Genomic DNA, 22,997 nt, shown 5'->3' with positions numbered 1-22,997 from the left:
CGTCCCTAAGCCCTTTTCTGTCTTCTGACTTTCTTCTCTCTTTGTCATTTTTGGGCGGGTGAGTTAAATGTGTAGGGGCGGGTGAGTTAAAGAGGATTACTACAGCCCACAGGATATTGAATTTGCTTTAATATTGAACATATGAACAACGTATCTGCTCTGCTAGCAAATAATCACTCAGGGAAATCACTCGTTCGAATGGATAATCTTTCATGAATCCTTCCTTCTACCGAGTTATCGGGACTCGGGACTCGATCCGCTAAGTCAAGCGGTGACAATGGTTATATTTGCCACCTAAAGGAACAAAGCAAAACCAGAATCCTCTTTCTGCATCAGCCACAAGAGTACTGCATGATCAACGATATACCAGAATTCATGGAAGGTCAAATGAATTAGACACAGTCCAGAGTCAGGATGCCAACACAATTGTGTAAATCAAGCTATATAATAATCATTAGGGGTGTCAATTGGACTCGATTGGTCCAATGTGAGTGAAGTACCACTTTCCAATCCAATTCAATGAATAATTTGGACCAGTCCAATTTAAAGTTTGGACCGTCCAATCTATTCAAATTCATTTTGATTTAAATTGGTTTCAACCCAAAAGCCAGTCTATTGATACATATATTCTTATCTTATATCAATGGACCAGATATTGGCTTAATCCAACCCAATCCAATATAACAGATCAGGCCGCAATCCAATCTAATAAATATTTGGACCGGATTGATCCAACTTAATATGTCTTATTAATCCGTCCAATCCATGCAAATTAATTTTGGACCAGATGGGGTCCAATCCAAAACCAGTCCATTAACACCCTTAATAATCACAAGTGAACACACCATTGTTCTTTACACATAGGACCCTGACATGTTCGCTTGTGATTGGTTACATGGCCTGGTTCACATGCAACAGATCCTGTGTCTTACATAACTAATCATGACTTTACGAGTGAGACCACCACCCCAATGAACTTAAGATGATCTCTTGCAAGCAAAAGTTTTACTCACATAGCATTGAGCTGCATATTAAGAATATTTTCTATATATGTATATTAAATTTATAAGAAAATGTTTCCAATGTGCAACTGGATTCCCATGGTTTCAGTCTGTACAGAATTTTTGCTTGCAAAAAATCATGTAACTAGCTAGTTAATATTGCAGCAGTAGTATGACCATATGAGGTTAGAAACATGTTACACTGATATTTAGGGTGCATTTGGTTGCAATGCAAATCTAGGTAGTCCAAATAATTTAGATGCAAATTCTGATTTATTTTTATTTCAAAATTTACCTTATTTTTTATTATAATAAAAATGGAGTAAAATAAAACCTTAAGTAAAATAGAATAAAACCCAAAACAAAATTGCACTGCAGCCAAATGCAGCCTTAATTAACTGGCTGGAATCCCAAAAAGGTCTATAATGGGCCATTGAATTCAGTTCGCATCAAGTAGGCACATGTAAGCATGGTAAATGAGCATTTAGAAATTATTTTGACACCTGTCCCTTAAAATATCAGGCTGACATGGTTTTTCACGATTGGCGTATCCTCTAGGCCCTTGCAGGATTCTGATTCCAGGAACAAGGAGAAAAGGGCTCAAACATCTTCATACAGTCATGCTGATCCAATTTAATTGAACATAATTATTCAACTTCTTATGTTACAGAAAAGAAAACAAGACACTGACCAAGAACAGAAAAAGATTGCATCTAAGAACTTGGAAGAAAAAGGAATTTGGTTGGTTTTTGGGGACTGGGAAGCATTGCCTCCTAAGTCCTAACTTTCTTCTAGTCCCCGTCCCGATTCCCAAGTATTCTAATCTATCTCTCTCTCATTTTATAGATAGCTAAGGCCTAAGTTGAGGCCCATTACAGCAAAGAACATAAAGAAACAAAATAAGACACACAGTCTATGGAACGGTACATCAGGAGTCCTTTCAAGAATCTGCACCTTCTGACCTTCCCCAGACATAGAATCAAGTCTTGGACCGATTTAATCCCTTTTCTTTTGTACAATTTTCTAAATTTGTTAGTTAGGCTCACCCCCACAATTTCTTTAAATATAATAGAATGAATTATAGTATGCAACTATGCATAAGCACCTCTATCAAACAAAGAGAACAATCACAGGGGGCAAATATCCATCATTTCTTATAATTATAGATCCCCTACAACCGAAGGGCAAGAAATAAAATTCTTGATGAACAACATACTCAGTCCAAACCAGTGTTTTAAAACTGCAAGGTGCAAAAAAAGCGCAAGGGCCATTTTGTGCCCAAGGAACGAGGCGCAAGGCAAGGCATACGCCTTTTTGAAGCATTGTGCAAAAATGCCAAAAAAATTAATATATTAAACACATTATTAATTAAAAATATAAACTTAAATTTTAAAATAAATATTTTAAAAAAACTATTATCTCAAATAAAATACATAAACATAACATGGAAGGTTCAAAATTTCGATACGTATCGGGTCGTACCGGTGGCTTCCCAAAACACCCCTATAGGAGGTGTTTCAGGGTCTGACCTGGTTTAGAAGGTAGAAGGGCCTTAAACCGACCCCTCTGAACCAGTTGGAGAAGAAAAAGTAAAAATAATAATAATAAAAGGCAAGCCACAATACAGGCCGATATGCCCGTACTGGCATATCAACCTGTATTGATATTTTAAACCTTAATAACATGTAAAACATATTTAAAAATAAAATCAATTATAACATATAGAACATATTCAAGCATGTAAACTCTTAATCTCTTTATTTTTTTCCCAACTGCATTACTTCAAATAATTAATGTGATGTTAAACATTATGCATTCTTAATTCTACGAGCCACCTTTGTACCAAGCCCCTTAGGCAAGCCCAAACAAGTCCATATCAGGGTCTTAAATTCTTAACCCTATAAAAAATGGTTTTATAACTTTAAGTGTCTTTTAGAAATATCTTTATGAACAAATGAGCAACATTAGCAAATATAGGGTTTTCAAAAATACAGATAAAAAATGCACAGATTTTCAAAAGGCACAAGGCACACCAGGCACACCATGCATCTTTTTCAAAGTGCTGCACCTAAGACCTAGACGAGGCACATACCCTAAAATGCATCTCACATGTGCACCTCAGACGTGTCTTTTAAATCACTGGTCTAAGCCAATTAAAAAAAAAATTACAGTAAGTTACATAGCAATAATAACCTCATTATTATTAACTTAACAATTTAAAATTGGAATGCTCAATTCCTCTCACCTGTTTGGTTCAGATGGGAATCGGATTGGAATTGGCTGGAATGGACATTCTCTCAAATGACGGAATGTCATTCCTAATCAGATTCCAATTCCACCCAACCAAACAGTTTGAATTTGATTGGGCCATTCCGATTCCACACCCCTATTCCCTCGAACCAAACGGAACCTAAATGAATCTCGTGTCTTAAAACAAAATCTAAAATAGCCACACTGTGGTGTTATTAAAATGCAGAGGGAAACCACAACTGAAATCATTTCATCTAAGTAGTTTCGAAGCACCATGCAAAATTTGTGCATACTTAACAACCCAAGAGACGTCTGTGTGACTGTGACGAACATGCAGAACCTGTAGAAACTAAATGTTTAGGGTTTTTTTTTTTTCATTTTCTCCTTCAACTTCTTCAACAGTAGCATGGTTCATGCAAATAACAAGAATCAAGAAATGTACGTAGCGTTCATATTAATTATGCACATGTTGTTGGGACTTTATAAAACTTAGTCGTATTTTTAATAAATTTCGCCATTGTGTGAATGGGATCAGTGAAGCAAAGAGTTTCATAAATTATTGAGTCAAGTCTAAGAGATCGCTACAATGCTCAAACGAGCCACTAATCAAGGTTCTTACTATTTTTTTTCTCTCTCACCCTTCTTGTTTTCTGTTTCCTTCAAGAATTCAAGAAAACCTCCGATGTCTAAAAATATAAATAAAATTTAAGAAAAGATAGAAAATATACCGAGAGGGTAAAGGCCTCCAAAGCCTCCAATCCCCGAAACCATCTTCGAAATTCTTCGGACTAGCTCCGACCCTGCATCTATGTCGACGCCGGCGTCCTTGTATGTCAAACCTTCTCCATCATCACTCCTTTTCGAGTTTGAAATTACTGAACTTCTGTTGATTATTCGTTTCGTTCTCAAATCGGCGGCACCGGTGGAATGCGTCTGAAACCTCTGGGAGAAGCAAATGAAGTTTGGTTTGCAAGGATAAGGTTTTGATAAGTAAGATTTATGTTGGGAAGGTCCGTTGGAACCAGCAACTGCAACGCAGTGTACAACTTCTGCATTTGTTGCGCTGCTCAAATTCATCGCGGCGAGGGATGGCAAATTTGCGAGGGAAAGTTGGAACGGAAAACTAGCGAGTAATGAGATGGACAAGTCTAGTCTAGTTGAAAAAAGATACTCTCGTCTCGTCTCGTCTCGTGCATAGAGTTGTAAATCGGGCTGTTTCGTGTATAGAGGTGTAAATGATCGGGTCCAACGGCTAGTTTCAGCTTATTTTTTGGGGTGTTACAACAACTGGTATAAACAATCATATTAGGGGGTATTTCTGTATTTTGTTTATGGGATTGAAAAATAACATAAATACCCCCCAATAGCTATAGATGAAATAAATTATTGTTATTTTTGTATTATAAAAAGTTATTAAAAGTATTATAAAATATAAATAATTAATCATTATTTAAAAAGTTACATATATAAAACAATTGTATAAAACAATCATCGGGTCCGTGCATCGCATGGACCCCTGCTAATACAACAAGTCTATAAATGGTATTCGAAAATCCGAATCCGACAAATCGAATCGAATTCAGATAGTTCGAATCAGATATCCGGTCCAATTCGAATATCATTTTCTTACCGATTAAATTATCAGATCCAATTAAGAAAATGCATTGATCCGATCTGATAAATATTTGAACCGATTATATATATATATATATATATATATTAATGTATTAATATTATATTTATTATAGTATAATTTAAATTTAAATTTTAAAGATGGTTAAAAAAATAAAATAATATTCATTTCATTCTCTTGATCAAGTCTCGAATCTAACCATCACTCATCCCTCTTGTTTTTTCACTTTCAACTTCAAATTTCAACTTGGCGGCCGAACAACCACCATTTGCCGGCCGAACAACCACCATCATCAACTTGGTAGTTGAGTATCAGTCACCAGCCACCACCTCTCATCCTCTATTCCTTTGTCTCTCCTCTCTCGCCTCTCATAGTCTCAGCATTTCCTCTATCTCTCCTTATTAGCACCTTCGTTGCCGCCCGAGCAGCCATCATTACCGACAGCAATGTCGATGACTTAGTGGTCGAGCACCGATTCTCAGCCACTGCCTCTTAAGTCCCATCTCATCCTTTTTTGTCTCTCCTTTGTAGCTCAGCACCTTTGTTGTCACTGCTCCCAAAACAAGCTAATAGGACTGTGAGAGTTACCATTGGTCAGCATCACTGGCCACCACTACTGTCTTAGTTGCACCGACGGAATGCATGACTGTTGTTGTCGCACTTGGCCCATTGCCAAATTTGAATTGAATCAGATATTTGATTTGGTAATCGAAATTAAATTTGAACAAGGATTTTTTATATATGTCGGATATCAAATCGAATTCGAATATTAGTATACATAATCAGTTTTGAATTCAAATCTAGTCTGATTCGATTCGTTTATAAGCCTAGATACAGGCCTCCACCAATGGCATGCAATGGAGCGGTTTAAACCAAGATCTGACCCTCTACCGTAACATGTATAGTGGGTTCCAGTCGGATATGGCTGTTAGACCATTCATTACCACATTGGTGTTTTATGTTTTAGCACCTATGGAAAGCTCGGTGCAAGGTGTAAAACTCAGTCCTCTCTTATAGCAGCAGCAAATGCACAAATCTGCTTACTTTTCAGGTTCTGCTCAACTAACCCTTACTCCTATATGGTTGCCTCCTATATTTTTCCCGTTTTGAGTTCTCTATTTCTCTCAGTCCTATTCTCGATTATAATACCCCCACTTTTTAATTTGATCCATCTCTATTTGTAAGGACAAAATGTAATTTGAATTATTACATTTATGATTTATCCCCATTCAATTCCCTCTCATTAAGTCTTATATTTAAGGATTAATTCTCATTTTTTCATTGAATTATATATCAATTAATTATATTAAAGAAAAATAATTATTTTTATTCGTGATATAAATAGGAAGGAGACAACCAAGTATAGGTTCTAGTAGAAGAAATCACATATTGATTAAGATTATGTGCCACTTTGTTACAACATATATTGACATGAAAAATTTGTGCAATGGGAGATGGTGGATAATGATTATCTACAATTGGCGATGGTGTTGCTTATCTAGAAAGGAGGAGAGTTTGGTAATCTCCAACAAAGAAAAAATCACTGAAAGCACATCTCCCTCACTAAGAATGAAGCTTCCAAGCTTTAAATATAAAGCTCAGGCTTTGCACCCCCGAGAGGTAAAGGGGGAGAGAGATAGCTCATGCAACCACTAAAGAGTAAGAAACCAACATGATTTATAATTAATGTGCCATTTGGCAAATCTTTTTAGAAAGATCTTCATGATTAAAATTTAAAAAAAGTAATGAGCTTTTGAGGTCTTGTCTTTAAAGATCTAAACCATTTCTTAACTGAAAGATTTTAGGCATAGCAAGACCTAAAATCTTTATGATCTAAACCATGTAGAAAGATCTTCATGATCTAAACCATTTGAACAGGAAATTTCATTTGAAACTTCTAGACTTTTTGTTCTTTTGGGGTTTTGTGAATTTTTTTAGGATATAGGTCTTTTTATTTTTTTGTTCTTTTATTTTATTGTCAAACAGAGAAAAAGACCAAACATTGATCAGACTTGAAAAACGCCCCAGCTCTATGAGAGGGGGAGTAGTCCCGTGATCAAAATTTAGCCAATTAACTAGAGGGACTATCAAAAAAATGGGCTCTAATGGTGTTGTTAAGAATGTGGGCTGGATAAAAAAGAGGTAGATATTCTCCACCACTAACTTGCCACGAGCCTCTTCCATATGATCCATACGGTGATGGCATGATGACCAAACATAAAACTGGAAGAGAAAGTATCTTTACTCTTTAGGCTGCGTTTGAAAACGATGCAAATGGAGTGTAAATCCCGGTTCAGGATAAATTTACACTCTGGTTCACTTTTGCATGTATTTGGCAACATTACATTTATATATTGACAAATGACAGACCAATGCATATTTACATTAATAATAAGATGTAAAAGTACATCAATAAAAAAAAAGTAAATTTGCATTCAAGTGGGCTTTTGATAAAAAAATAAGCATATGCTTTATTGGAATTCATGTTTGCATCCATTACAGCTAAAAGTCTGTTTGGTAAGAAGGTAAATTTATCAGTGCAAATTATTTTGGATATGAGATCATTCTCATGAAAGGTGGGTGCTGGATCTGGTAAGGCCTAAAATTTTTTTGGACCTATTTAGCTAAGGCGGCATTCTATTGATCGAAAAACAAAAAATCTCTAAAAGGAAAAGTACTTCGAAAGCATGTGATTTTCTGTTTTGTCTTATTTTTGAATATAATGTAGAAAATATTGTTATTAAATCTGAATGTTAAATTTTGACAATAAATAACTATTTTACCTCCACAATTGAATTTAAGAATGGATACTTATAAAATAATAATAATAATATTTTAATTTCATGCTATTAATATTTATTATTATTTTTATAATAAAATGATGATATAGATATAATAGTAATAATAGTAATATTAAATAAATTATAACCTATAACATATATTATAATGTCATATAAATTATCTTGTATATTATACTTTTCCAGAACCATAGATAATGCGTATTTAAAGTTACAACACATGTTGTCTTTGAGGGTGACACTCAATTTATTGCCAAACTTTTGTTGGTGGAGAATTTTGATTCACTAACGAGTAGACTTGTTCACCAGTCACGTCGGGGTTTGCCTCTTTATTATTAGAGCATGTTCGGGTTAAAGCCCGAGTCAAGCCTAATCTGGAAATTAATCAATAACATATTTTATTTTTTATTCAACAATAAAACTAATTTATTATATTGAATTATCTCAAAACTCAAAAATACTAAAATATCTAATTATGGCTTGAGAAAAGAAAAAATAAATAAAAACATATAAAATATATTTTATTATATAAAATATTATCGAGTTGGGCTTTTTTGAGAAAACCCAAACCCTGACAAAAAAAACCCAAAAAAGTCAGGCCTAATGTTTTAGGCCCAAGTCCGAGTCTAAGCCCATGGGCTAAAATTATGTACAAGCCTGAGAAATAATGGGCCAGGCCAGGCTAATCCGTTGGGCTACCTGGCCCATGAACAGGTGAAACCAACAAGGCTAAACATCATAATAGTTCTTTGTCTCCTCACCTCACGTCTTGCTTAGTGAAATTTGTAATTTGTACTTAGACCAAAAAATAGTGTGAGTCGTCATGGTATATGTTTGGCATCGATGCTGCATATATAGTACCGTTTTCTGAGAAAATAATGTCTTTTTTTGTTTGGAAACGTTACTGCCAGGTAGGACGTTTCATGGGGCAACAACAAAACCTTATGTTTTGTACCAGTGCTCCAGATCTGTTTTCAACACTGGTACCCATTATAGGAAGTTCACGTCACTATTACGTCGAATTCGGTATTTTCCCAGACCATGCCTTCTCAATTTCCATAGTTCCAAATATAATATCATTTTCCGGAATAATGATTTTTCCAACATGATGGCGCTGATGTATCACCGTTTTCTAGAGCAACGGCATCGATACCAAACACTGATGGTCTCTCACTTGGGTACACAATTGGTACGTAGTTCCTGACGTTTAGACTGAGCTGGTTGAATAATGAATTCGCCTTTGGGCTTTTTTCTTTAAAAAATAAAAATTAAGAAATGGAAGCCTGGCCCAGGCCCAGGCCGGAACCGGCCCATGCCCTGACTATGGCAATTAGCAAAATACGCATTCGGAAGCATACATGTCCGATGAATTGCGGACCGTTGACACCAATCCCTTTTCCGATCCCGGATACATCTATAGTTTGTAATTTGAAATTTCCTCCAAAGAGACGTTATGAACTTTTATCTTTTAGCAATAATTTTTGAATTTTTAATTGTTTATTTTAAGTTTTAATGGTGAACTGCGTCTCGTCTGTCTACATTTAATGCTCGAACTACGCACCAGAGCCTTCTCTTACCAAATTCTCTCCACTTTCTGTCTCTCAGAATCTCTGCAACTGACCTTTTTCTTCCCCGGAACCTCGCCATTTCCCTCTGTTGCCTTTTATTCCCCTCCGAAACCCTAACCCTAATTCAATCAAAACTTTGGGGCGTTATTTAGCAGGGCCTCTCGACGGATCGACCGAGACACTGCAGATCTTTCCTACCTACCATTCGTGTAAGTTCCTTCTTTTATCCCTTCAAAATTCCTTTTTCTTTACTCTGAAGAGTAGCTTTCTTGGATAAAAATGATCTTATAGTGAGATGGAGTGAGGTGATCCAGGTCAGTGTTCTTGATCATTGTCAGTGTATCCTATTATGAAGAATATTGAGTCAAGTGAAGTTCTTGTTCTTGATCATTGTCATTTTATTTTCGTTTGTTGAAGCAAGTTTACTGGAGAAATTTACTGTAAAGACTGTTAATCCTGTGAGTAGAGATGAACTGAGTTGGCTTTTTTTAAGTTGTTCGATTCGATCATTAAATTTGTTGATTTTGATGTAATGATTATTCCCCTATTTCCTTCCCCTGGAGGGATCGATTGCTTATTTTGACGAGTGCAGTCATTTGAACCTATTAAGTTCTAAGCAATGTTTGTATACGAACTTTATGAAGGTTTACAAATAGAAGGGCTTTATCTTTGTTCAACTGCAGAAGAAATCATGTTGATATCAGCATTTTAATCACTGCTTGAGAAAATGGGGATCGAGAAACAAAGTTCGAAGAATGGAGGAGGCTATGTTGGTGGCTTTCTTCAATTGTTTGACTGGAATGGGAAGTCCAGGAAGAAGTTGTTCTCTAACAAGTCTGATATACCAGGTACATTTATCTTTCCTATTCAAGGGTTACTATGATATATGCACTATTCCTTGTTTATGTATAGTCTTTTCTGGGATTCATAATGGATCTTCTTTCTTCTGGCATTTCCTGTAGAGAGATTAAAACAAGGAAAGAAAAGTGAAGGGAATTTGCCGATGACATGGCTTCATCTGGTGTGTGTATATGCCTCTTTTTTCTTTTCCGTTTTTTCCTCCCTCTGATATAATATGGAAAGTGCATTTATGATTATATTTTGTTTTCTCATATTCGCAGGCTGAGGATGATGATATTGGAGGAGGGTCAAGTATAAAAGGAAGTAGTGATTATAGTTGTGCTTCATCAGTCACTGATGAAGAAGGCTATGGAACCAGGGCCCCTGGGGTAGTAGCTAGACTCATGGGATTGGATTCCTTGCCAACTTCTAATGTTGCAGATCCCTATTCTACACCATTTTATGATGCCCGGTCCCTTCGGGATTCTCACTGCCACAAGAAAACTCTTGAATTTCACAATGAGCATGGAATTTTGCATTCTGGGGACATGTCCAATAAAATGGGCAGTTTTTGTAGGAATCCTGTGGAATCAAGACCTCAAAAGATGGCCAACAGGCCTATTGAGAGGTTTCAAACCGAAACACTGCCTCCAAAATCCGCTAAATCCATTCCGATTACCCACCATAAGCTTTTGTCTCCTATCAAGAGCCCTGGATTAATACCAATTAAGAATGCAGCTCACATAATGGAGGCAGCTGCAAAGATTATTGAGCCAGGGCCTCAACTTACAATTAGAGGCAAAATGCCATCACTTGGCTCTACTTCAGTGCCCTTGAAAGTTCGGGATTTTAAGGAGAAACTGGAAGCTGCTCAAAGACGACCCTCTAGGCTTCCTGAAGCATCTCAAAGAGCTGTTGAACCTAATGCCATTAAGTATCTCAAGGGACAGTCTCTGAACAAGAGCTGGAATGGAACAGAAGATACACCACAGTTCAGGGCTTCTTCAGATTCAGATGAAAATAATTCTTCTGGCCCGAAGAATAAAGGGAAATCCATTTCACTTGCTATCCAAGCGAAGGTCAATGTTCAGAGAAGAGAGGGTCTGGTCTCAAGTAATAATAGGGTTTTGTCAAGCCAGAAGGAGCAACTTGATGTTAAATCAAACCAGAAATTGAAGAACCAGCCAAATGCTCAAAGGAATGTCCAGAGGAAATCTTCTATGCAAAATGCATCTGGAGTCCTCAGGCAGAATAACCAAAAACAGAATTGCAGAACTAATAAGGACAAGGTCCCTTCAAAGCCTTCAGGTAATAATCAACAAGGTAGAAAAGATCTTTCTGGAGATACTTCTTTTGGACGAAATAAAACGTTAAATAAGGCTGGAGGGCACTCCAAAGCTGGATCTAGGAAGACCAGCTTAGAGGCTACTGGCATTGAAAAGGAGGTTCCATCATCCAGAACAAATAGTTTTCGTCGAAAGAAAAGATCCATTAATGGGGATTTCCACATTGAGAAGAATGGGGTTATTAGTACTGTATCAGTTGATGAAGATAAGAAACCTATCCAGTCCAATGCAGCAAGAGATGGACACCCAAAGTGGATGGAAGATAATAGTAGGAATGGCATGGATGTAGTTTCATTCACATTCACCTCTCCCATGATAAAATCTATTCCAGGATCACACTCCTCTTGTCAGATTGTAGAAAATAGTAGTAGCTCTTCTTTAGATTCTCATAGTAAAAATCTCCCTGCTGAAGCAAAAAGTTCCAAATTGCCTTCCCTTGGTTTAAATGTGATAGGAGGTGATGCCTTGAGTATTCTTTTGGAAAAGAAGCTGAGGGAACTGACATATGGAATTGAGTCTTCTTGTTGTAACATGGTCAAAGAAGGAACTGTTTCTAGTTCTGCATCTATGCTGCAAGATCTGGTGTCTGCTCTAAGTGCAATAGGCACCACTTCAAGAGAAGCCAACAAGGTTTCCCAACTTGGGCTCCACACAGACAATTTTGGTAGCATGTATGATGCTACTTGCTCACCAACTGATGCTCAGATGCTTAAGATGAACCATAGCGTCCAGGTATGATGACTAGTTCATGCTATTAATCTCATGTACTTAAGCTTTATTTAGTTAGTTGCTGTTGGTACACTGATTAAATACCTAGAATGCAATTTATTAAATGTTTCAATAGCCTAAATCAATCTCCATACAGACTTTCCCTAGTAATGTTTTTCTTAAGGCTTTGTTTGTTTCAATACAAATGAGGTGAAAAACAATTTCACTTTGAAATATTTCAGCTATATGTCTTCCCCTTATTATGGTGAATACTGAATAGTGAGAACAAAGTTTTCTGCCTACTTATATATCAAAATAAATTCAGCCTAAGAAAAAATGAAAAAAGAAAAGAGAACTTGCTAGCAATTACATGGTTGATTTCTTGGTGATACATGATAAAGGAGGTCAATTTATATATTGATTTATCTTAAAGTTTTACTATATTGTTATCATGAACGGTGATACTCTGATCAAGTTCTAGGAATGGAAATTTCTTCAAGCAAATTCAATCTATGTATAGACTTTTTCTGTTGTTTTTCCCTTGGGAATAAAGAAAAGAGTTGAACTCACCAACAGTTATACAAATGACTGGTTGATTTATGCCATATTAATTTGGCTTATAATTTTGCTCTGAGATTTTGTGGTTTACTGTATCAAAACAATAAGGGCAATAAAAATAGAAAGTAGATTTAAATATTACCAATAAATTTATCATTGAGATGCTGATGGGGTCAACTATACTAACCATTGTCATTCTCACTAATACCTTCGAACAACTGTTTAGGATTGGCAACATAAGGATAGTGACTTTGCTTGGATTTCAAACTCCAAATCAGCACTTATATGAAGGGATTTGACAGAAGTTTTTCAACCAGCACCCGATTTGACATGATCCCCTGTGATCTATGCTTGCTTGCCATTGGCAATGCACAGCATGAGGATAGTCTAAAAGGTCCAAATTCCTTTTTCTTTTTTTTTTCTTTGATATTTTCTCTGAAGAAAGCTCATTACTGGACTCTAGTCTTTATTCATTTGAATGGATCTCTCAGTCACTGAGTAATATTTTATCATTGTGAGTTAACCTTTTTCTTAAAAAGAAAAAACACTATCTAATTTTGTATTATTGTATTTCATTCAGTGATTTAAAAGGCGTGTCAGCCCAGGCATGCACCTCAGTTTGACGCTTTTTTGCTTTTTTGAACCTAGCAGTTGGGCCGGGAGCTCTGCCCCTGGACCCCCGTGGCACGCCCCTCGCCCAAACAAGTCCATGTTAGGGTCCTAAATTCTTAGTTCTCACATAAAAAATAATGATTTTATCTTTAGTTTCCTTTTAAGAAGATATTTTATTGAAATGAATGAATGAACAACATTACCAAACAGGGGGGAGCTGCCTTCTTAAAAGGCAATTAAATTTATAAAGTCATTATTTTTTGTGTGAGAACTAAGAATTTAGGACCCTAACATGGACTTGTTTGGCTTGCCTCGAGGGGTGTGGCACAAAGGTGGCTCGTAGAATCAGGAATGTAATATGTTTTACATCACATTAGCTACTTTAAGTAATGCAATTGAGTAAAAAAAGAGATTGTGGGTTTTACATGCTTGAAAATGTTTTATATGTTTGATTTTATTTTTAAATTCACATTTGAATATGCTTTACATGTTATGCTTATGTATTTTAATTTTAGATAATAGGTTTTTTAAAACATTTATTTTAAAATCTAAAGTTTATATTCTTTTTAATATTATATTTAATATTTTTGATACTTTTTGCAATTTTTTATTTTTAGCATTTTATTTTATTTTTGCGCCTTGCTTCAAAAAGGCGCATGTCTCGGGCACAAATTGACCCCTGCGCCTTGTGCTTTTAAAACACTTTGCTTTGTTTCTGTAATGGATGCAAATGCTATGAACTTTAGTCTTTGTTCATTTGTAGCCTTCCTTATATAACAGGAATGCTGGCAGACAACCTACCTGAGAGATTAACTAATCCTAGGTTGGTGGAAGAAGTATGGATAATTGTTTTGGATGTTGAGGGTAAACTAGGGTTAAACAGGCCTTATTATTGGGGGCTAAAGGTGGGCCGAAATGGTACAACAGTGATCATATGACCCAGGGGAATATGATCCCTACTGAACCAAGGGACAGTGTCAGAAGTCAGAGTTTGTAGGGGTTGTTTAGTGTTAGGTCATGAACAATTAGTTCCTGCTCTCAGATCATATTTTGGGGAAGTGGGTAATAGGGGCTTAAGAAGGCTGGTCAAACGGTTTAGTTGCTGGAAATGAGGACAGACTAAAAGGCTAGAGAGAAATCAATTATTACCCAATTTGTCCCTGTTCACTCTCTTTCTCTCTCTCTCTCTCTCTCTCTCTCTCTCTCTCTCTCTCTCTTTCTGTGTGTGTGAAAAATCTGGCTGCTCTCAGAATTGAACCCATTTTCTCATGCTTGTCAGCTCAAGGTTATATACAGTTTTGTATTACTGAAAAAAGGTACATGAATCTAAATACAGTATAGATGACCCCAGAGAGGTTATGTTATTTAAAAACATTTCATCCAATCTCCCTCCATAACCCGTTCCCCCCCAATTCTGGCTAAAGTGGCCAAGAGGCTAGAAAGAATTTAGAGATAGTTTCTCTAGAAGGGGATGGGAGATAATCAAAAGATCCATCTGGTTGAATAGGAAAATATTTACTTGCTCCCAAAGGTCAGTAGGAGAGTTGGGAATCCACAGAATAAAGATGATGGATGCAGTGTTACTTGGAAACTGGCTTTGGAGCGTTAATGATGAAGGTTGAGAAATGATGACTGGGATCCAGGAGTTGGGAAATCCCAACTTAACCTATGATTGTTCAATTTCAATCTAGAAATATATTCAGAAAGCATAATCTCCTTCAGTAAAGGAGATTTATAAAATGTCAAGAAAATAGGCATAACCATATTCTGGCTAGACGCATGGTGTGACTGTAATGGCACAGGCCCCTCGTTAATGTTTTTTTTTTCCAAATTTATTTGCACTTGTTTTGTGCAAAGAAGGGATGGTTGCACATAAACTTGAAGATGGGCTAAATGGTGTTGTCTAGACTCCCAGGCTTCATAGAACTTGTAAAATTAGGTAATGGAGGAGCTGGTGGAGCTGCTAGGAAAGCTACAAGGGCAGGCACCACACACTGAATCATGTGATAAAAGTGTAAAGAGATAGGAGGCAGTGGGGGCTTTGCGGTTAAGTATTCTGCTAATCAGCTAAGCTCAACTAGCATTTGTAAATCCCCAAACAAGGTGGTAGAGGGTTATCTGGCACCATCCAGAACTGCTTTTATGTTGTGGACTACGGTGTGGTGAAATGACTCACCAAAGGCAAGCTTTTGAGCAAGGATGTAACCATATCCAACCCAGTATGCAAGTTCTGCTATGCTGAGTTGGAGAGAGTTGAGCATCTGTTCTTGCACTGCCCAACGACCTACCTATCAGATATGTTCATCTTTTCTTAACTCTTTTAAGCTGAAATGGTATGCCCATGCATTCAGGGAATAAATGATATGGACATTTTTCCTGTTGCAGTCATTTGGTCAATTTGAGAGGAAATAAATAGAAGACTTTTTGATAAAGGAAAGGCAGGTAATGAAATCTGAAAAGGAGTGGTGTGCAGAATTGATACTTTGGTCTTGAAGAAGGAATCTTTTGATGTGCATTTCCATTATATTATTTCTGTTAATGTTCTTTTCTTAGTTGTATTTGTTGTATTGGTTGTAACCAATCTGCATCTACTTAGCCCCCACTCTTGGTAGTCTAGCTCTGTCTGTCCCTTGCCTATATATTCCCTTGGCTTGTGGTATGCATGTCTATTTCTCTGTACTAAGAAGGCCTGTTAAACCACCTGAAATGAGGTACCAGTGGTCAATTCACTCTTATAAGCTTTCTTTTACATCCTGGAATGATGCATTATAATAAGACGGTATGTAAGGTTATGGATTAATCACTGTATTGGTGTTCTATGTATCTAGATGATCTAACTCTTACCATTTTAAATAAAATTTATATTACCTTTTTTTTCAAAAAAGATCTTTATCAGCATTTTTCTGCCAACCATTGTCTTATTGGCAATGCCCCACTCCTGGTTTCTCCTTTCCTGCCGTATTTAAAAGTGTTTCCATGTACGTGCTCTTCAAAGAGCATTTAGAAATTCCATTCTTCTATTCGTTCATTAGAATTGATTTGGCAGACTGTTGCTAAATACTCTTTTTCAATATCTACAGATAATGTCCCAAACTGTTGAATTTTATCCCGTCATTCTCTTGCTTCCAGTATATTTTCTACTAGCAAGCAATTAGCATGTTGTAAACAAATAAGAAATGGGTTATTTCAGGGAAAACTAGCACACTTAAATCTCATTGATTCTTTATCCTATTGGTTCTTCAGGAATTTTACTGTCTTGATACTAATGGCAAACAGTGAAATGATAGACCTCCCTGTCTCGATGCTCTTTTCCACTGATGAAGCCAATAGGAGTTTCCATTACCAATGACAGCTGGACCAAGACATACCTCTCCTACATTTCATGCTCTATTAATAACCATCATCTGATTTTAGTATTTATATGAAAATATGAAGTTACAAATGCTCTTTCTGTTATTTAAAGAAAAAAGCTCTTTCTGTTCTACAAAGTTATCTTTTTATGTCAATTTTTGGTTTTGTATGCTACTGTTTCCTTAAACATTAGCTGTTTCTGAAACAATATCTTATTTGGTGGCTTTACAATATTAATGTTTTCAGGGAAGGGAAGTTGTCTTTGAGTGTAGCAGTAGTAACAATGAAATGAAAAAAGAATTAGATTGTCGACATCCTAGTCCAGTTTCCGTTCTTGAGCCTTCCTTCTCGAATGAAAGTTGCAATTCTTCAGGCAGTGGAGACAGTGACAATTCCAACGGTAAAAACATAAACTTATGTTATGTGTTGGAGTGCTGCTAACTGACATTGCATTATTGGAATGAGTACTGACGTTGTATTATTGGAATGGGTTCTCTCGTTTTCCAGTCAGATGATTTTCAGCATCTTCATATATAAACATGTTTTCTCTTAGTTGCATGCTGTCTGCTATTGTTTTTGACTTAGGTTTTCCCATCTACATGTTAGTTGTTTTTTTTTTTTTCATCAAAGAATTACTTGATTGTCTATGCTTCTTTTCAGGCAACATGCAGAGCTCATCTGTTCAAGGTCAGGAGGTAGTTAGTATGACATCATCAAGGGTGTCTCAATCAGGGGAATCTGAGACAGAATTCTCTGATTCAGCATCTTCCACATGTACTGAGACAATAGGTGGAAAACATGTAACTAAATTAAGTGTGCCAAATAACACAAGTTCAACCAAGTGGGAACTGGAATATGTGAGGGAAATATTGTCTAATGCAGAATTGATGTTCAGGGACTTCACATTAGGTCGCTCTCGTGAGATCATAAACCCTCATCTATTTGACCAGCTGGAAAGTCAGAAAACTGGGTTGAGAAATGTGCGGGAGAAGGATTTTAGGCTAAGGCGGAAAATAGTGTTTGACTGCACCAGTGAGTGCCTGGACTTGAGATGCAGGCGATATACTGGTGGGAGCTCCAGAACATGGGCCAAAGGGGTGGCTATGGTGAGAAGAAAGGGATGGTTGGCTGAAGAAGTGTACAAGGAGATTTCCGGGTGGAGAAGCATGGGAGATTGGATGGTTGATGAACTTGTAGACAAGGATATGAGTAGCCAATATGGAAGGTGGCTTGATTTTGACATCGAGACATTTGAATTAGGTGTTGAGATTGAGAAGCAGATTTTAAGTTCGTTGGTTAATGAAGTGGTTGCTGATATCATGTTGATTTGAGATGGGTTGTGTTCATCAATCAATACACTAGATACACGGACCTTGGTCTTCTATATCTGTTACAGTTGAGAGGCCCTTGTATTGTATCTGCTTTTTTTTTTTTATTATTCCTAGAATCACAGGAAAGCTGGGAAAAAAGTTTAATTGATTCAGAGATTGAAGCCAGCATTTGCATTGTATCTAGTGTATCTCTGTTGTTTTGATTTTGATCATTACTTGAAACAGGAAACCTATTTTTTCCAACCATGTAATCAATAGAATAGAGTATTGATATACCACCATATTGTATTAAATTTATCTCTTGTTCTTGTGCACTAGTGACAAAGGGTGAGTCCTATGTAGGAGAGACATCATCATCCACCGAAACCAAAATATCTGATCAACATGGTAACATCATCTTCAACCACCACATGAGAGTATCGAATCAACTCAAGCTAAACCTTGCGTGGAGGAGACCGGAGAACCAGAACCAATTCAACCACCACATAAGGTTGTAATTTTTTACTTAAACCTGTTTAAATTTGGTTTGAGTTGGTTCGGACTGGGTAGAAGTGGTTCCAAACCGCTAGTAATCGGGAAAATAGATCAGGAACCAGAGACAGCCCATCTATACCCTATCCCGGAACCAGAACTGGTCTATTCGGTTGGGGTCCATCGAGTCCATTGGGTCTGACCCGATCCATTGACGGCCCTAATATCATCTAGACACTTGATTTCAGTTTCTTGTTGCAGACTTGGAATTTGAGACCAAATCCCTATTAAAGGTGGGTGGAGTGTACAATTCACAGAATCGTATCTTTTTTGAAGCCCAGAATCGTATCTTTAAATGGGCCGAATATGGACAATAAATCCCCTCAGGTCCTCAGTAAACATGGGCTGTATCTACCATCTAGGTGATATCCACACTTTACTTAGGATCTGAACAAGATCCAATTTACACTACTGCCTACAAACAACAACGATCCGTGAGATAACAGTGGGGAAATTGGTTCGACTATTGTACGGGTTTCTAGTTCTCTCCTAAAATTAATTCACTTCACTTTCATTGCATCACCCCGAAAATTGTGTTATACTTTATTGTCCAGGAATGAAATCGTGCACACTGTTCTACACATTAGAGCTAGAATGTTAGATACAAGAAGCGATCCAATGGTTACGGGGACAAGCTGTAATCCGTGTTTTCTTCTTTTCTTGGGATGGATGGATAAGATTGTCTGGTGGTTTATTGGTCAAGCGACAGTGGATGGCCCCACCCGATCACTGGGGTGGGGTTCGGCTCTGTACATATCTACCATTGCATTCACGTGATTTGATATTAAAAGATTCTAATCCAACAGCTTTTGTCTATAGAGTGAAAATCTGAAATACTGTTTTCAGAGTATCAGTCTGCTACACCAACTACAGAACCCAAGGATTTTTAAAGGGTAAATCCATTGTACTATCGGGTCAGTGACAAATACCCCCCTTAAATTTTCACTTTTGCAATAAATATCAATGACTGTTAAAATGGAATACGTTAAATTATCAAAATATTCATCTCAACTTTTCTTTATTTTTAACCAAAGTACCTTTATTTTCTCGAAATGAAACTATCTAAAATAACAAGAATTATTTTATAGGCATAGATTTTTTTTTCTTAATTCTTATTCATTTTACTCACATGATCGTCTCTCTTTATCTTTAAATATAAAGACCTCTTTATCTTTAAATATAAAAATTATTCACTTCTTTTTTTCTAATAAATCAAGAAAAATCAAACAAAATCATAAATTTATATTAGAAAAAGAAAACTCTACACTCTAACATTTCATTTGAATATTGAATCTGACCAATTGAGAGTACTTCAATGTTATGTTTAAAAAATTAATCAAATAATAAATCATTCAAATAAATAAGAAAAGGGGTATTTAAAAAAAATTAAATAACTGAATAAAAATATATATATTTTTTAATTTAACTAACAAAAATCTAAAAGAGAGATACTTATTGCAAAGTAAAAGTTATTAATAAATTTAGGGGGTATTTTTAATGACCCCATAATACAAGGGTATATTTACCCATTTTTAAACCTCCAAGAAGGATCCAGCTGCGTGAGAGAAAGTCCTTGTCACGAAAATCAGGCCGTGCGAGATGGAATCTTCAAGACTTCAACTCACAGAGATGAGAGAATAACCCTTTCTCTATCTTAAAGCCTGTAACTCTTATGTTGGTATCGTGCAACTGCAACCGTCGATTTCCTGAGCAGCATTGCAGCGGCTTCCACCTGTAATTCCTCCTCCTCCTCGGAGAAACCAAAAGAAGGTGATCATCATTTCTCATTTGTCCGTCGTCCTCATCACTGAAATATCTACTTTTCATTCGGGGTATAATAGGCTTTTCCTGGAGTACGGGAAGATATACTAATATAAGGTTTAAATGATATAATAATTAGACTAAGAGGGATTATTTATCTGCGTAAGTGGGGGTGGCCGGGCCTCGTACAGAGAGCCCAAAAGTCAGCATCATACTGGGCTGGGCCCATAAAAAAGATTCAAGGATGGGAGGAGCCGAGGAGGCATTGAGAGGCAACGCATCGAAAACCGCACCCAAAGCACGTGCCACATCGTGAGTGTGTGAACGTGACATCACCCCTACCAAGCGCCGAAGGTGCTGCCCCCTCCCCTCCCCCTCCTCATCCCGATCCCTACAGACCCTACTCTTCTTTCGATGTTTCCCTTTTTATCCTTCCCATGCATGATTTCTTAAAATTCCAAAGTTGCCCTCCCCAAAGATATCAAGAAAGCTGATAGTTGAAGATCCGTAATTCGGCATCAGCACTGGGGAGTGGGAACTACTATACAAATTTGCCACCTGGACACACAAAAATTATAATTAAATCCGTAGTTAATTAATAGGGCAAAGGGTATAATTGTAAAATGAGTGGAAAGAGATGGGAGGAGGGCATTGACGATATATAAGAATATAATGGAGGGCATTTAAAGTAAAATCGCTTTCTGATCTACTTACTACTACTAGTAGCTTTCTGCAGTATAATTATTGCGTGTCAAACAAGTAGACGGTTCCTCTCCCGAGTGTCTTGCTACTCTCGCCAGAAGAAATGGTGCTCGAGAACGCCAACAATGGCGAAAGCAACCAGAGCTCGGAGACAGAACTTCGGAGCCCTAGCAACGGAGAGACCTTCGGTGCTGACCAAACGCAGCGCTTCACGGAAGAGATCGACAGTACTTGCTCTACTCCTTACGTTAGTGCACCATCCAGTCCTGGACGCGGTCCCAATGGCTACTTCTACAGCGCGCCTGCGAGTCCAATGCATTTTGTTCTGTCCTCTGCTCCTGCTTCTTCCTCTGCCTCTGCTTTCATCTCTGCCTCGACTGACCTTTCTGTCTCTGGATCTTTTGAGTTCGAATTCTCTGCGAGGTTTCCTTCTAATGCTTCTACCACCGCTGGATCCATGATTTCTGCGGATGAGCTGTTCTTGAACGGCCAGATCCGGCCGATGAAGCTGTCTTCTCACTTGCAGAGGCCTCAGATCTTATCTCCGCTGCTGGATCTTGAAGTCGAAGACGAGGATGAGGAAGGTAAGGTTTCGAGAGAAACAGAGTTCGAGAAACGCGAGGAGTCGTTGACGAGAGGGAGAGATCTGAGGTTACGCAGTGGATCTCTGCACAGGAGGGCTAGATCTCTGTCTCCTTTGAGAAATACACCGTTCCAGTGGCACGAAGAGGAAGAATATCAGGAAGTACGACATGCCGGCGAGCTTCATCCTCTAGACCTGGAGGATTCTGAGAATAAACAGGCCGAAACTCCATCGACGGGAACCACGCCTTCCGTTTCTGCTTCTTCGTCCAGGTCGTCCTCTTCCGGAAGGAGCTCGAAGAGATGGGTCTTTTTGAAGGACTTCCTCTACCGAAGTAAAAGCGAAGGGAGAGGGAACAGTAAAGAGAAGTTCTGGTCTTCGATTTCCTTCTCTCCTGCTAAAGAGAAGAAGTCTTCATCAACATCTCTCCCCTTCTCTTCCTCGAAGGAGAAGAAATCTTCCGCGGCGCCTACAACGGCAGAGGCACAGAAACCGAAGCGGAGTCAACAGGTTTCCGCGAAGAAAACTGCTGCGGGTAAACCAGCCAATGGCGTCGGCAAGCGTCGGATTCCCCCGTCAGCTCATGAGCTGCATTATACGGCAAATAGAGCTCAGGCGGAGGAGATGAGGAAGAAAACGTTCTTGCCGTACAGACAAGGACTGCTGGGGTGTCTAGGGTTTAGTTCCAAGAGCTACGGTGCTATGAACGGATTTGCCAGGACTCTGAATGCAGTCTCTTCCAGGTAAACTTATTTCAGGGTTAGAAGACGAGGTCGAGATATTCTGTATAGTTTTCTTTTACCCCTTTTTTTTGAAGGATTCTATTTATCTCTATAATTTTGATGGGTTTTCTCTTTTCTTAAAAGAGAAGTGTTCATGAAAGAACTAGCTTCTGCAAAATGATGAAATTATGGAGTTTTTAAATCCCCAATCTCCTTGAAAAGCAGGCCCATTAATCTACAGATTTCATTTCCCCTACAGTCCACTGTTACCATTTGAATTGTATCTTCAAGGGAAAACATATATAGTAGAATTCCATTTTCTCCTATGTTTGGAGTTGCTATTTATATTTGTGTTTATTGAGTTCTAACTGCGGATTTCCTTCTGTTTTCTACTTTCTCTCTCTCTCCCCCTCTCCCCCTCTCTCTGAGCGGTGCCGGTGCGGAATAGAAGGCCTTTTTGTTTAGCTTCGCCTCTTCGCTTTGCAGGATTTAATTATAAATAGATATCGTCGTATCAAGTTAAAGTTCTCTTGTTTTCAGCTCTGAATGAGTGAATGAGTGGGTGGTATTATTGATAATAATATATAAGTTGGGATTAAGGAACATATCTCACATGGGTATCCAAAGTGGGGTTCATTGATATGTCCATGATTGCCTTCCCTTGAACAAAATACAAAATTTGTTTGGTTGCAATTATAGCCA

At 37.6% G+C, this 22,997-nt stretch overlaps 2 protein-coding genes across 5 annotated transcripts; both read left to right on the top strand.

The window, feature by feature from the left end:
- Window positions 1-9,101: 9,101 nt before the first annotated feature.
- On the top strand, window positions 9,102-18,293 carry LOC104605122 (uncharacterized). 4 transcript variants are annotated; one of them, XM_010269748.3, is made up of 7 exons: window positions 9,102-9,459; window positions 9,672-9,708; window positions 9,934-10,098; window positions 10,213-10,271; window positions 10,372-12,168; window positions 16,912-17,065; window positions 17,326-18,293. In XM_010269748.3, exons 3-7 carry the CDS (start codon window positions 9,978-9,980, stop codon window positions 17,994-17,996), a joined length of 2,802 nt encoding a protein of 933 aa, XP_010268050.1. In that variant the 5' UTR covers window positions 9,102-9,459; window positions 9,672-9,708; window positions 9,934-9,977; the 3' UTR covers window positions 17,997-18,293. The 4 variants fall into 4 exon arrangements, with proteins under 4 accessions (XP_010268050.1, XP_010268049.1, XP_010268048.1 ...); XM_010269747.3 differs by having other exon boundaries at window positions 9,895-10,098; XM_010269746.3 differs by lacking the exon at window positions 9,672-9,708 and having other exon boundaries at window positions 9,895-10,098.
- A 2,717-nt stretch (window positions 18,294-21,010) lies between these two features.
- LOC104605121 (uncharacterized) lies at window positions 21,011-22,640 on the top strand. Its single transcript, XM_010269744.3, has one exon. The coding sequence runs from the start codon at window positions 21,094-21,096 to the stop codon at window positions 22,318-22,320; it is 1,227 nt and encodes a 408-aa protein (XP_010268046.1). The 5' UTR covers window positions 21,011-21,093; the 3' UTR covers window positions 22,321-22,640.
- The last annotated feature ends 357 nt before the right edge of the window (window positions 22,641-22,997 follow it).

This window comes from Nelumbo nucifera, chromosome 4 (genome assembly GCF_055504915.1).
Source record: "Nelumbo nucifera cultivar China Antique chromosome 4, China Antique-T2T, whole genome shotgun sequence".
In the NCBI taxonomy this organism is placed as follows: domain Eukaryota; kingdom Viridiplantae; phylum Streptophyta; class Magnoliopsida; order Proteales; family Nelumbonaceae; genus Nelumbo; species Nelumbo nucifera.
Note: the sequence above shows the minus strand (reverse complement) of the source record. Positions and strands in the feature narration are given on the sequence as shown.